At 49.3% G+C, this 16,164-nt stretch overlaps 1 protein-coding gene across 1 annotated transcript in view; it reads right to left on the bottom strand.

Moving 5' to 3' along the window:
• Positions 1-15,869, bottom strand: part of Fas1 (fasciclin 1) — a 66,843-nt gene extending 50,974 nt beyond the window's left edge. The window contains exon 1 of the mRNA XM_065432540.2: positions 15,679-15,869. Within this exon, the coding sequence (XP_065288612.1) occupies positions 15,679-15,792 (114 nt within the window). The 5' untranslated portion in view covers positions 15,793-15,869. The remainder of the gene's footprint in view (positions 1-15,678) is intronic.
• Positions 15,870-16,164: the final 295 nt, after the last annotated feature.

Genomic DNA, 16,164 nt, shown 5'->3' with positions numbered 1-16,164 from the left:
AGCCTACTGACACTGCGCCCGCCGAAATCGTAACGCGCTGGCATTCTCAGATTTCGAGCCGCATTATTGAAACGCATGCCACGGCATACGCGCACATTCCTGGAGGGACAGCAAGCGCCCGTTCCCTTCTCCGACGCTCTGCCCCAAACTGGCGTGGCCTACTGCCGGCATCGGCGGCCCACACTGCTCTGGCCGCGTGCCCTTCTCCAAGAAAAGGACCCGGCGGGAGCACCTCCGATGCGAGCCAGAGAAAGAGTGGAACCCGGGTCGATGAGGCGTCCTTGGCCCCACGAGCGCGTCCGCTTCGTTCTGGCGAGGCCGCGCCAGTTGAGGCAATCCGGCACACCGGCCGCCCAACGCGGCAAGCATGCCGGCGCTCGACCACCAGCACGCGGCGTCACAAAGATGCGATGCCTGCCACCTACAGGCCTCGTCAGACCGGCAGAATGTTTCGACTGGCGTGCGCTACTCTCTCGAGCGTGCCTCTTTATATCGTTACGGTGCATTTGGACAGGACCGTGCGCGTATGAGGGAGACGAAGAGGACGTGGTAGAGTGTCTATACTGGAGCTGTGACCTTTGTATCAGCCTGCGTGTTTACCACTAACTTTTACCTATGTAATGAAGTATATATACGTTTGTGCGTCAGGCTTTCTCTTCGTTACAATATACCACAATATTCTCTAAAGTGGCAGAGCTCTTCAGAGAGTACGGCGAGTCTTCTAAACGAAGTAGGGGAAAGCTCTGCAACTGGCTCATTCGATCCGTCAGCTGTAGGTACTGCAGGAGCGAGCAGCTGAAGCGAGTACAGCGGAATAAATGACCAGCACAGTGCGCACTATCAAGAGGATTAGGCCTACTTCTAGCTGCGCGCTATCGACACCATGAAGCTATTTTTGCGAACACGAAGGCAATCTGCATTAACTCCTTCCGATACCTCGTCCAATGACGACCGGTTGACGACGACCCCCATTATAGCTGCGCTATCGCTATCGCTGCTAACCAAAGCTCCAATTCGTTGTCTTCGCAAAGATAGTCAGCCACGCTCGCTCCACTTTGGATGTTCGGTTTGATCATTCTGGTGATGTGCTACATCACATCCTGCTGGGCGAGAAGCAGATCTATAGGCCACTCTTGGAACGGATATGGCTTGTACGAGGCATTTCGTCGTTAAAAGGAACATATTTTCGTAAAGTTGGAGGAGCTCATATTCAGCCCATTCAGCCCATATACTGCATGTGGACGAAGAAAATGTATTTGAAGATGCCGGTTTGGACCTTATTGTAAAACCCGTTTCCTTTGCAAACCATAGCGGTTTATTGCTATCATTCCCAGAATTATTACAAAGGATAAATTTAAGAGCGCACAAAGGGCACGGATCAGGTGATCTTGCCGGCTTCCAACCTAAGAAACCAATCAATTTAATAGCCGTCCCTTGCTTTCCTCTAAAAAAGAATAATAATTAGGCGGCGACATTAAAGCCCTTTTTTCTTCTCAGCACAGCGAGCCTTGCTATCCAGGAAGTGATCTTGTGTTCATCTTCGACTTTCGTGTAAAGAATTAAACACATCACCAATCTTCCAAATGCGCACAGAATAGTGGAGCACTTTTCTTCATGAGAACCATAAGCATTATTAGAAATAACGGAAGGCTGAAAGAGAGCGGACATGAAGGTCTCCTTATTTGTTTACTTGAGCACGCTTAAAAATGCGATGCGCTAGAAAATAGCCTTAGTCCCTACTACAGGTCGATAGAGTCACGCACATTGCTTTTAAAAAAATCACGTTATTTTATATATGTAAAGCGTTGCCATCGAGCAAGATAATTCATCCAAGTTGAAGCTTGATGGGCATTCCTTTCCTTTCGCTCACACATGTTCAATGCAACGAGTTCCATTAAAGCTAACGTAATTTATATGCTTAAGCCAACAAATGACAAGAAGCACTAGCGCCAATGCTCCTTCATGAGACAATCCTAAATGCTTTAAGTTTTTTTTTGACCTACAATCAATGTTGACACTACAGCACGACACACGGAGAAATAAATCCCTGAGTGGTGCCATATAGAATTTCACCAAACGGGGATAGCGGTGTTTGGATATGAAGCAAGACGAGCACATCGTGGAAAATGTGGACACAGACAGAAGCACACGGCGCTGACTTCCGACAATCCAACAGTGATCATTGCAAGTCAATGCCGGGTGTGCCTTTCTTTCTGTGTACCCGTCTTTTGCGCTGGGTTCGTTTTGCATTAATTACCAGCTCGTCCAAGCCTCTACCCTTAACAGCTCTAACGATTATTTCAAATCGCTGAAAAATGGGAATATGAGCAGCCATCCATCTAGAGTGTCCAGAAACTAATACTAAAAACCACGTTTAACACTTCATGAAACGCCCGCAAAAGGTATATGACATGTGACGTCATACTGTTCAGTCAGTACCATACCTCTAACCACGCCCATGTCATGCCTGTGGCATTTTCGCAAGTTTTATCACGCATCACGTTAAGACCACCAGCATCGGTGCGCCTCGCCGGCAGCCGGGTCTTACCAGGAGACCGGGCACGGCTTCGAGTCGGGGTGGCCCGTCGGAGAGGAAGAGATGCCTTCCAACCCAGGCAATTCGCTATGGTTACACATAAAGGAGCACTACGCTACAGCAAATGCAGAGTATCATTCTCCTGGAGTATTCCACTCGGCGACGGCTTGCAACGCGCTTTCGTTGTGCGGAGTTCAACGAACTACACTCGCTCTTTGGTGGAAGAACGCACAGCGTTTCTTAATGTCTTGCTTAGTGACGGTGAGGATGTATCGGCTCAGTCTTAAACAGTGCTTTCTCAAGGAGATATCAAAGATACAATGTAAAATAAATAAATAAATAAATTAATTAATTAAACGAACATAATTGGACACTAAGTAAGTAAAAAGTAGTATTAATCATGTTGCTGTTGAGTTTTACCTAAGTATCACTGAGCTAAAAAAGTTGCTCTACGTTTGCGAAGCGTCTTCGATCACGGATGACGTCAAACGCCAATAATTTAATGGAGATTTACGTACTCGGCGATAGGATATAAAAGACGTGCATGCAAAACAGCGGCACAACGTAAGGCGATGGCGACGCCCATATTGCGGAATATTGCCTTCCTACAGCTAGCGTGATTCAGCTATTTGCGGGGAATTCGAAGCGATGCTTGACGAGGCTGTGCGAAAAGAAAAAGTTTTCTCTTCCTCAAACGCGCTTGTAAGTTGCACCTGAGCCCCACTGAAATTTTCATACCGAGTGAAGTTGTTCCAGTTTTAGTTTTCCTCGCTTTCATTTCTCGCAATAGCTGTCGGGTTTTGCTATCGGCAAAACCGGCCAGGATAAAGACATGTCGCGGCCAACTTAAGAGAGGAAAAAGGAACATACCGAACCAAAAAAAAAAAATAAGAAGAAGAAAGAAAGAAAGAAAGAAAGAAGGAAAGAAAGAAGGAAAGAAATGCACGAGCGCTGTTGAAAGTGAAAGTTATGGCAATCTGTAGCGCATGCGTTACCACCGCCGTCACTTGGCAGAGCTAGTAAATATGGAGAGCACGTGTAAAAATAGGCGCCGAGTCTATTGCCGCGGCCACAACAGCTAGCTGCTATAGAGGTCGACGAAGGAAATCTGGAAATGTCTTTCGCTGCATACGTTATCCAGTTGCATGGAAGATGGTGCTTTGGCCTTATATGAATGGCGAGAAAAAGATAAGATATTCATTCAAGAGGGAAAAAAAAAGAGAGAGCCGACCTTAGATCCCTTGAGCCTATTATGTACTCTAAGTGGAGAAATATAAAAATGAGACCGTGAGGGATTATATGAGTGCTGACAACGTGATCACATTTCTGGTGAATGGATATACACTCGTTCCAGAGCTCCTCCCCCATCTCCCCTTCTGCTTCTTCTTTTTTGCCTTCATCAGAGCAGCTTAATAACCCTGAATGACTAGTTGATAGACTTGTAACGGCCCCAAACAGGCTGCCCATTTACTGCTTTCCTACGAACGTCAATGTTTTCCTCTTACAGCAGACTGCTGCTTTTACACAACCTTGAAGACCGGTTGTCCATCAATTACCGCTTCCTAAACTATACGTTTTACGGTGCAGTTACACGGATGCCATAGAATGTCGGACATCCTTGTCGACAAAGCAGTGAACGTAAAATGCCAGAAAAGGCCTCGTATTATATTCCTAGACATGTAGAAGGTCAGTAAGCGCAAAGTCGTTGGACAGCGTGTCCTAGACAAGCATGTTGACGAATGGTGCCGGCGGAACGCGCAACGCGTCTTGGGCGGGCAGGGTAACATTACCATGAAATTTAAAGCGTGTCGTGAGCAGCTTCTAAATACGCGGGTCATATTTCATGACCTTCACAAGCGGCAGATTACAAGAGCGCGAACAAGGTGTTCCCACTGCGCCAATGTAATGTATGCGTTTGTTATTTGTTATAAACTGTCCCTTGTGAAGGTCACGCGCCAGTGGTTTTATATCTGCGTGTTCTATTTTCAGTAGTACATGTTGCCGAAATTCAGCGGTGGTGCTTTCCGTTTCTTTCCTCATACGCGCGTCGTCTGTGCTGTACAGAATCCTTCTTAAGTGATAAATAAGCCCGCCTTTACGACTTAGATGAGTGAACCGCAAGGAGGAGGAAGGAAGGAAAAGGTGGAGAAGGAAAGGCAGGGAGGTTAACCAGTTTATCTCAACCGGTTTGCTACCCTACACATGGGAGGGGGATGGGGGATGAAAGATGGGGAGGAGAGAGAGAGCACATAGCACAGCACACATATCGTCAGTTACAGTCCGTCACTCTTGCGTGGTACGTGACATCACTGTCACAGCGGCTTGTCCAAGCCCACCTCTTTCAAAAACCGAAGAAGTCCCTTCGTCGCCTTCAGCTGCGATGTCTTCTGTCGGCGACATGTGGAAATCGTTTCAACTGACAACGGTCTATTGGCAAGGTGCGCTAGAACGGGCGCCATATGGGACTGTCTCTGAACATTATATTCAGGACAGTCGCACAGAATGTGTTCTAGCGTCTCCTCGCAAAGACAGGCATTCCAGAGAGCGTTGTCATCCATTTTAATGCGAAATGAGCAAGATTTCGTGAATGCCACCCCTAGCCATAAGCGATAAAGCAGAGTGGCCTCTCTTAGGCGGAGTCCAGTTGGCATACAGAGATGCATCAAAGAGGGCAGGTGGTATTGACGATAGCTCCGGTTGGGCTGGCTGCTTGGTGTGCACCATAGAGAGAGCGTGATCTCATGTGCAAGCACTCCAAGTCTGCTGGCTGCGTCGGACCGTGAAAGTGGTATGGCCTCTTCCTGTGTGTCTTCAAGAGCTGCCCGGGCGGCATTATCGGCGTCTTCGTTTCCTATGACGCCGCAGTGACTTGGCAGCCAGTGAAACATCACGTGATGTTCTTTCTCATGTGATGTATGAAGTAGGCATCTAATATCGAATAGGAGCTGTTCGTATGGCCCGCGACGCAGAGCTGATAGCACAGATTGCAGGGATACCTTTGAGTAACTGAAGATTGACCCTTGTCGAGGGGGTTCCCGATTGACGAAACAAAGTGCAGCGCGAAGAGCAGCTAGTTCCGCAGCTGTCGAAGTCGTTGGGTGGTCAGTCCTAAAGCTGATGGTAATAACTCTTGCTGGGACAACCACAAAACCGGACGAACACTGGATGTTTGTGGAATCATCAGTATAAATATGTACGCTGTCCGCATACCTCTCATGCAGAAAAAGCGGAGACAGTTGTTTCAGCACAGGCGACGGCAGCTCAGACTTTTTCCCTATTCCTGGTACAATGAGATGTAATGTGGGGCTAATAAGACAGCAGGGGGGTATCGATGGTTTAGATGCAGCGGTGAAGCCCGAGGGAAGTTTGTCGTTGTACTTGACGATAGTTTTAGAGAATGATGCTTGGTGCCTGTCTGAAGGTAGTGTTGCAAGGTGGTGATAGGGGGCAAGTGCATAATGTCTGATGTGCGTTCTCAGGGCTTCCACCGTAATGTGAGTTTGCATTGTATGATCCCGAGCAATCACAATAGTTGCCTCTGTTGACGTGCATCTGGGCAAAACAAGGCAAACAATGAGTTCTTGAGCTTGTGCTGCCTGCGGAACGCAAATATTTGTCTTGCAGGTGTTGTTCAGTACAGGTAGATTATAGCTTAAAAAAACTGAGAAAGAGAGCTCTGTAGAGTTTCAGCATTGCGTCTACTGGCATCCCCCACGTCTTTCCTGTCAAGTATTTAAACAACTGGGAAGTTGCTGTCAGGCGCTGTTTCATGTAGGCCACGTGCGGCCTCCAACAGAGGTCGCGGTCAATAATTACGTCAAGAAATCTGTGGGTTCTGACATAGGAAATGGTCCGCCCATTGGCTGAGATGACATAAGCGTCATTGGTTTGCGAGTAAATGCCACTAGTGCGCATTTTTCTGGTGATATGCTGAGACCTCGATTACACAAGTAGCTCGCTGTCAAAGTTGCCGCTCTTTGAAGCCGCGCACGCATCTGAGGACGTGTAACTGCCGAAGTCCAGACACAAACGTCGTCTGCGTATATTTAAATCTTGATGGTAGTTGGCAAGTATTCAGCATGTCCAACAAGAGCGAGGTGGAATAGCGTCGGGCTGAGAGAACCGCCTTGAGGAACGCCCCTGCTGGTATAGCGTCGCGTAGTTGGGCCATCGTCAGTTAACACAAAGAATGATCTTGCAGATAGGTAACTTGCTATCCCCCAAAAAACTCGACCACCTAGGCCAATTGTCGCAACGGCATCGAGAACGGCCTCATGTAATACGTTATCGTATGCGCCTTTCACATCTTAGAATAAAGCTGCAGATAAACGCTTACGGGACCTTTCGTGCTGGACATATGAAACGAGATCAACTACATTGTCGATGGAAGAGCGGTCACGTCGGAAACAGCCATGGAATTCGGAGAAATCTTGTAGTGTTCAAGGTACTGTTCCAGGTGGCCGAAGATCATCCGTTCCATTATCTTTCGTACACAACTGGCCAGCGCTATTGGGCGGTAAGAGGTGAGCTCTAGCGGGGATTTGCCCTGCTTCAAGAGTGGCACCAGGCGGCTTTCCATTCAATTCGTCAGGAACATTTCCCCCGCTATGAGGGGTTGTAAAGACTCAGCAATTCTCTCCGTGTGGATTCTCCGAGATAGCACAAGGCTCGGTATGATATACCATCTGGACCCGGAGATGAAGAGCGCCTGCAGAGAGCTAGTGCCGCTTCGAGCTCCTCCATTGTAAAAGAAAGATCCATGCAGCAATCACGGGAATCGGGGACGTCACCTCGGGCTGGAGGATCTGGACGAGTCGCTTGGTCTGCGATCCGCGCACAAAAGTCTCCTGCGACATCGACGTCTTGCCGCCCTTGGAAAAGCGCGACCGTCTTGAATGGAAAACGCTGTTCCGGAAAGCAACGCAGACCTTGCACCGTTTTCCAAATGCGAGACAGTGGCTTGCGGGGGTCTAGTGTCTGGCAAAACGATCTCCAACGTTCCGACGCTAATCTATCCATACGACGCTGAATCTTCTTTTGCATCTCCTGGCTGCCCTAAGGTCATCGATTGATTTTGTACGCCGATATCGACGTTCCGCCCGGCGACGAAGTGCTCGAAGTTGCTCTAATTCGATGTTGAAGTCGTTTCGCGTGGAAGAGATCGTCATCATGCGAGTGGCATTTTGCATCGTATTTTTAATTGTTTGCTCTAACCCAGAGGGTAGGCCCTCGCGGCAGGCATCTTCCATCTCAGATTTGAAGTTGGCCCATTGAATCGTCAGAATGGTATTCCGTGGACCAGATCTAGACGACAAGCCTTTGATGTTTAGATATGTGCGAATGTGATTACCCCCATGTGTCTCAATATCTGGACACCACTCCACATACCTGACGAGAGAGTTGGAGAGGAAAGCACGAAAACATTGCTTATAATTGCGTAACACATTCTGTGGAAGAAATGCAGTGGGAGATTGCATAGAGCAACGCTGCTGCGCGATATAATATTCGGTCTGTCCAACAGTACTTCCATGATATACTCGTTCAATTTCATTCTTAGTATTACATCCGCCTTGGAGATAAGTAACAAACATGTTTTCTTATTTGCCTTTCTTTTCTGACCCCCCGCTAAGGAAGGAGGGCACCAGAATTCATGGCTAATTTAGAGGCACCGAAATAAAGCCGCCGCGTACGCCTCGCTGCCCGGAGTGGCACTGCCTGCATGGGACGAGCAAGCGCGCCGCTAACCCCGCGACAACGTCACGAAAGCGCACAAAAACAGGATGTCTTCGCATCTCATGATGGTGGCGCATGGTGATTTCGCCCTTCGCCAAGGGTCGAGAGCTGCATCTCTCGAACAAAAAATAAATAAATAAAAAATAAAAATAAAGGGGAACGAGAGAGCAGCTTCGGCTGAGTGCAGGCGTCTGCAGTCGGTTTTTCTGACTGCTCTACAGGGAATAGTAAGAAGAAGAAAAAAGCACTAAGAGGAAGATGCATTCGGGCAATTTCAGCATGCGCTAGTTACTTAATAGCTTCTACGTTCTTTAACACCTTTATTATCATTATTTTGCATTTTCCCGCCAGTCTCCGGGATCTCTTCAACTCACATGCCCCTGTTCATGCGGAATAACATGTAGGTAGTTTGGTTATAGCAAGGAAAATTTAGATATGCAAAGCCGGGAAATCTCCCAAAACAATGTTGCTAACCAACGCCACCCCGGGGCGATATCGAGCCAGAATGGAGAACGACCCCCACTGGGGAGACTGTTATGCTTTGAATTCAAGAACCACATGTCAAAAAAAAAAAAAACGGTTATGGGGCTTTACGTGCCAAAACCACTTTCTCATTATGAGGCACGCCGTACTGGGGGGGCTCTGAAAATTTGGACCACCTGGGGTTTTTAACGTGCCCCAAATGTACGTACACGGGTGTTCTCGGACCAAATGTAAACAAACACACAGCCAGCGAAAAAAAGAAAAGGCACAAATGTCAAGCTGTTCTTGTTGTGGGACACGACGTTAGGATGTCGGTGATTTTTATAACGGAGCATGTGCTGATGCGCGGACGACACTCACAACAGAGTACGCACACATTGTGTGCCTACTCTGTCGCGTGTCGTCCGCCTCAATGTGGCTTTCCGAGAATTGGTCCCCCACTCAACATGCGCGGTTCTAGCGACCGATGCATCGGTCACGGCGGCGCTACAATACTCGTGTCACTCGCGTTATCTTCAGTGCCCGCCGTGTTGGTTCAGTGGCTACATGGCGTTCTAGCTGTTGTTAAGCGTGATGTCGCGCGTTGGACTCGCAGCCGCGTTTGGATGGGGGCGGAGTGCAACGTCTCTCGTGCGCCGTGTTTTTGGGCGCACATTACGGAAGCCCAAGTGGTCGGTACCAATGCAGTGTCCTCCATCACGGCGTCTCATCAAGCCCTGTCAGTATACCATAATAACCATAACTTCCATTGCAATCTAAACCCACAGCGTTGTACACTATGCGTCTCGCAGTTATCCTAACCCAAGTTGCTTCGAGACATTCAACACAAGTAGAGGCCACCAGTACTTGTCACACATCGCGCGCTGATTTATCGTTAAGCAGGATATGTATATATTGCAAACAAAGAAGCTGAGGTTCAGAGATGAAGAAGGAAAAGTGAGAGACAGAGGCGTAATCCGCACAAACGCGTGCGTAGGTTTCTGAGCGCAGAAACTTATCCATATTAGGAATTTTAAAGTATTTCTATATATTGTCTACCTTAAATAGAAGCATGCCGTCTTTGTGATATTCCGGTAACAAGTGCCTACTTCCCCATATGGCCTCAACGGTCTAGCTGCACAATAAAAAAAAAAAGGCAGACTGCCAAAAGGCTCAATGAGTAGGCGTGTGTTTGGGACGACAGCGATTATTGTTGGCCTTTCGCTTTCTTCTTTTTCTACTTTTTTTACATGGGTATGCGTAATGAGCCACCATCGGCTTCGGACCCATGGGCGTCGACATTACCACATTACCCAGCTACGGCAGACGGGCTGCAGGCATGAGGCCATTTGTATAATTATGCGGATTGACTGCCAAGATTTACCACAGCCATGTCAAAACAAACATGCTCGGCTGAAGCGCAAAAGGAAGAAAGAACATAGTCGTTCATAACATATATGCGCTTCCTGTCCAAAATAATCCTTGTAAACATCTCTATGAAATCGCTTATTATCGCTGATAAAGTGTCGTAGCGAGTGCATTTTATATTCAGGCAGGAGGAATTTCCATTGAATTCATGGCTGTTTAAAAACCAAATGTCAACACGTTAAGACAGAATCCATTAATCAGGAGTTGAACTAACAAAGCTTTTTGTTCGTAAGTGCTCTCTGCTATTGGCCCGCCGCCTTCGTTAATGATATGTACAGCGTCAGCATAGACTGAAATTTGGACTTACGAACAATTCTAGCGTGAGAGCTTTTTGGGAATACGGACCCACAATCCACCACAGACCAGAAAATGAAATTCTGCACTAACCTGAGTAATTATAGAACCACAGAGAAAACAACCTCGACTAAGTGCCTGATCTATAGCTTCGCGAAGTTAGGATAGATGTAAGACGCATAGTACAGAACGCCACGGGCATAAATGGGAAGTTATAGTCATCTTGGTGTACTAAAGAACCATTACGAGCTTTCGTGGCTGTGTCTGTCATTATTAGTACGCGTAACAAAAAATAAGGTAACCTAAACGGGCATTAGCGTGTAGCAACTGTTAATTTCCGACTTTCAAGACCAGACTATACTCGCACGCAACTTTCGATGGAAATGAAAGAAAATCTAGGGGGCGGAGCTTCTGCACATGTGTTACTGCGCCAAGTAGTCCGGCAGCGTTTGGCAGCGCTTTCGGTTTCTCGGAACAGAGGCTGGAATCGACTCAGCTGCCGCGTGCGACGGTTTCGCGTTTGCCCGGACGCGGAAGGGAGAAGTCGCAAAGTAAGTCGGCTTCAGCACTCAATGGTGCGTTCTGTCTTATTTAGCGGTTGTCAATAAGGATATTGTGTTTTTTCTTCCCCTTCTTAAACTAAGGCGGCAGCGAGTGCGGGACTCGATCTTTTCAGAATCGCTCTCGCTTGTGCGCACTTTGCCTCCGTAGCTTTCTCTTCATTGCCACAGAAATTTGGCCGCTCTATGTAACCGCTAACGAGCTCCCCCCCGCCACCACTTTTCTTCAAGGCAAGCTATTCTATACCGAACTCTGGAATTTCCTAATAAATATATTTCAACAAATAAAGGAGTTTACAACACAGCAATAATTAACCCTGGCGTGAACATTAAAGAAAATGCAGGAAACCGTAACGTTAAGCGACAACGAGGCAAACGAAGGATTACGCGTTGCTGGGAAACTACGACTATTCCAGACCATTTCTGAGCAACTTCACATTCTGAATAATGGCTTGTCTCGAAACAATTCACCGACGATTATGATACTCCTTAATGCGAAATTTGAGTGCAGCTCTATACGTGTTTTCATTTCGCGATATTTTAAAGCAAAGAATCTGAGCGAGACACGTAGCAGAGTCGGCGATCGTCGAAAATTTTATCTGCGGGTTAAACGCGACGGCTTTTACAGATGACTCGTCGAAGGTTCCAATGTAATCGCTGGTGCCGCGTCGCTTTCAGAAAGTATACTACATAATTCGCGTCGCGCATACAATCAGATCGCAAAACAATCGCAAACCACGACAATCGAAACAAGCGCGAACAAGACTAAACCAAGCTAACCAAACAAGCGTGAGCGAAAGCCGACGCGAGCAGGCGGTACTATACGAAACGAGCGTTCCGGCTGAGACCAGATACGAGTACGCGTGGAACGGTAGGGCGGGTCCGCGTGACACCAGTTTCCTGTGCGCACGCCACTGAAGGGGCTGCTCTCATTGGTCTTCGCCGTTCGCGGCTCGCGTCTTTCATCCTTCGCTGTTGTGCTCATTCGTTCGGTTACGCCGACGCCGACTTTCGCCACAGGAACGAGCGCCTAAGCGGTGCACCCTAAAGCAAGGTTGATATGGGAGGGCAAATTTTCAAAATAGTCCTGCCAACTTATCTTATTCGATGGGAGACGTTAGAGGGCATTCTTAATCGAAAATTCATTTGAAGCCATAAAATAGCGGTGTTGTCGGCCTACTATGTTTACAAAAGCGGTAAGGAGAGAAAGAAAAATCGCAAGAAGAATAAAACAAAAAGAGCGGCAGTTGATCTGAGTTTGCACATTACTTTGGCTATAGAAATGTCACGTCGTACCAGTACACTGGCGACACGCTTCCTTCAAGGCAGCCTCTATACGCCTGCCAAGTTCGAGAAGGCTGCAACTAAAAGCAATCTGAAAACCATTTCCGTGACTCCTTCGGCCGAATGCGCTGAAGGAGTCACGTCGTTCAGTTGCTCGCTGCAAATGCAAGCAGCGCACGGAGACTCGCTGGCGCACGTGCGAAGGGACGTCCTGCTGTTGCAAGCGCTGCGCCGACACTGACGGGGCGGCCGCGCGTGTTGAGTGTCCGTCGTTGCCACGAGGCATGGCTAATCGCTGTTGCTGCGGTATGAATTGCACAACGATGTTACGTCACAGCAGAATCGATGTGTACCTGTTCGGCGGGTAGAGGAAAGCTAAAGGGGAACGATAGAAGCATTTCATTCCTTAGCCGCGTTGTGTCACGGCCCACAAGAGTTCAATGCTCCGAGCGAGAAGTTATAATTGCGGTGATGCCAGCGGCAGAGGTCAATCACGCTCGGGACACTATAATCTGCGTGGAAGACGCACTCATATACAGGGACCAGCCGAGGTTGGTCATTGGCTATGGCGTACTGTTGCTGAGCAAGACGTAGCGGGTTCGATTCCCGGCCTCCTCGTCCGTGTTCCGTTGAGGGCGGAACGCACGAACGCCGCTGTACAGTACCAGGCGGCGGGCGCACGTAATCGAAAGTGTCCTCCACTGTGGCGGATCTCGTAACATCTGTGTCGCTCTCGAACGTTAAACATAGTAAAATCGAATTAATAATGAATGCTCACACGCTCAAGGAGAGAAGGCTCAAACAAGAGCTCAAATTAACTGAATAGGCGAGGCACATCGGAAAGCCGAACAGGTTTGAAACCAATCACTATACGCGTGGGCTGCAATCACAGTGTTGTTATTTCCTTTGACTGATATGAAAAAGAAAGAAGGAGTGCTCCATTTCTTATGCGGGAGGTAGGTGCGAGGAAAAGCTTATCATTTCGTATGTTTTTAGACAATCCGAGTAAAGAAAATTTTCTCAGCCCCGTCTTCCGAAAAACCTTTCAAGATTTTTTTGGAAAATTTAGGTGAATATAATTATACTGAAGTGAAGAAATTGAAAAGGACAGTTAATATACGTAGGTCACAACATGAACCGAGAAGACACATGGCGCGAAATGTAAACATAAGTTAGAAGAAAGCAGCACGCTGTAGTAGTTCAACAAAACAAAGAACAGGAATTTGTCTAAACTGGGACGAAATTTATAATTAATACTGTGTGTCGAAAATGGCACTGTATTGGCGTACGAAATAGGTAAACCAAAGGATTTAAAGTCGATTTATAAGCTACGTTTAATAGCGCTTTATAATCGGTTACTCTGGGGTGCCTCGTAATTAATTATAGTTCATACTGTGTCAGAGGCTTGGCTATAGACGTTTAATGTCGATACGTAAAATGAACGACTGTAAAAAGAAAGTATCTGGATTGGCCACAGCTTAGCCAGCTATGGTTGAACTACTCAACGGCAAAGCACAGTCTTCTGCCTCCCAACCAAATTGCATCAGGACGCCCTGCAAAAACAAATTGTAAGAGCTCTTGAAACTTTAGGAACAGCCAATAAACTGGCATGAAAACAGCGCATGGACAAGAGCTTAACACTGCTGCGTATTAAGACGGAGTAACTGATCGCAGCATACATCATGCCACGCCCACCTTCCAGTTATGGTGAAACGCATCCCATGTTATGCCACTGAGACCTAAAAAAAAACGCTTACGAACAAAACACGTTGCCGATAGCTGTGAAAATAGGCATACGTGGACTGTTCCTCAATGTTGACGTCGATGCTATTCTTGTACGCACCCAAATTTGCCTTAAGGAAAAGGTAAAAGAGAAATAGAGAGAGAATGGCTAACGACAGTGGTTTTCCCAAGAAAGTCACTACGCGGACGATTTCCTCATCGCTGTTTGCCAGCGCCGAATGCCCGCTTTCCTCGCCCATTCTTTCTGGTCGGCCAGTGCGTAACACAACTCGCGAGCGACCAGCGACGGAGCACTGTTGGCGTTTGAGTGACGCATCAGGTTCTCAAGCGACGACTCACCTGTCTGTTGAGAATCGAATATGAGAAAGAGAAATCCCGTAGTGTAAAAACGCGCCCCAAACAGGCAACACGCCGACGCGTCGAGAGGGTGAGAGACTTCCGCAGACATGCGGCGTCAATGAAAGCACGTGCCGCTCCACGAGAACCTGTTTGCATGCATAGGCACGAGCATAGCGTTGTAAATAAGGAAAAAGAGATGCACTACCGGTACACAAACGACCGCTCCTGACGACAGGCAGCCAATTTCGATGCAAGCAGCACCGCCCTTCCACCATGACGGTTGGAGAACCACGTTAGTGGGGGATACGCAATATCGTGACTCATCCACCTTAAACGGCTTGTCAGCGTTCACAGTTTTCTGCAGCGTCATCCTCGTTTGAAACATTGTATGCCTGCGAGACGCTGTCTGCTGTTTTCTTTTTGGCAGAGACGGGCACGCCTGCCCATTTCATGCTGAACTATTAACGCTCGCCGCTTCGCATTTTCTATCGGCAACTCCGCGACGGTTCCCGTGCTGTAGCACCGAGAATAAGGACTCGCCCGTGCGTCACGCTGAAATCCGAGACGCTACCGTGGAAGTGCTTGTGGAGGGCATCCGCAACGGTCGGAGATTAGCCCCGCACGGAGCGATTCTCCGGCGAAAGGGCTCGTAGCCCCGCCCCACGGCGAATGCTACCGTGGCGGCCGCTTCACGCAACGTCCCTTTCGGCGGCGTACTCGTGCGCCAAGGAGGAGTCTTCAGGCGGCGCATCTTTGGGAGATTCGCCTCGGCTTTCGACACGCTGTGCATTCTGACTCGGTAGAAGCGCGTGGACGAACCCCACACGCCCCGCACTGCAAGGGACTCGTCCCTGCCCCACATGCCGCGCTGCTTCCAGAAAGGCAGGATGAGCAGCCTGACCACGGCGATGGAAGCCGTTGCCGGCGAAGACGCGACCCCACCCCATGGGGCGAGTGTGTCCGCGCGCACTGTGACGGCGGCGTCCGCGCCGGCTTTGCTCCAAGGAGCCGACGACCCGAAGCGCTTCTTCCGGCCCTGCAGAGGGTTCCTCCTTTGTGCGGTCAATTGCGCGCCCCATTCACGGCTCGCTCGCTCGGGCCGGCTCGCCAGCGTTCGCTCGGGTCGGCATGGAAAGACCGGAATGGGCGGCGCTCCCGGGCCGCGCGCACGGGCCGCTGCGGCGGTTTCGATCGACCGGCGCCATGACGGCTCGCCCATGCATGGGGTCCACAGAACATGGCGCCAAACTGGTCGCGCGCGCGCACTGCCACGGCGCGCAAAGCAACCGGTCTACTTACCGAGGACAGCTCGCCGTCGTTGCGTATGGCATCCAGCACGTTCTCGGCCGCTCCTAGCGCGGCGACGATGGCGAGGAGCAGCGCGGAGCACACGGCCATCGGCGGCGTCATCATGATCGTGGCACGGGGACACAGCGCGGAACGACGCCGGCCGAGACGACGCCTAGCGCATTGTTCCCCCGCGAGCGGCGCTGCCTCTGCCGGAGAGGGGAGGCAGGGAGGGGGGACCAAGGGGTACGAGGGGGGGAAGGCGTTCGTGGCGTCCAGCTGACGTCATCCCCCCGCCAAGCACCGGTTTTGCCCGCGCGCGCGCAACAAAGCCACCGCGGGGCGCCCGACCGCTCGACCACGCTCTGGGCGGCGCCCACCGGCTGCCGCTGCTGCACCGTCATCGCGCACCGGTGTGTGACCCCCCACCACCACGAGCAGCCACCGGCAACAAAACTACAATGGACCCACCTACAGGAAACCTGGCCGCGTATTGTA

Source organism: Dermacentor albipictus, chromosome 4, assembly GCF_038994185.2.
Source record: "Dermacentor albipictus isolate Rhodes 1998 colony chromosome 4, USDA_Dalb.pri_finalv2, whole genome shotgun sequence".
Taxonomy (NCBI): domain Eukaryota; kingdom Metazoa; phylum Arthropoda; class Arachnida; order Ixodida; family Ixodidae; genus Dermacentor; species Dermacentor albipictus.
The sequence above is the reverse complement of the archived record's forward strand: the minus strand, read 5'-3'. Positions and strand labels throughout refer to the sequence as shown.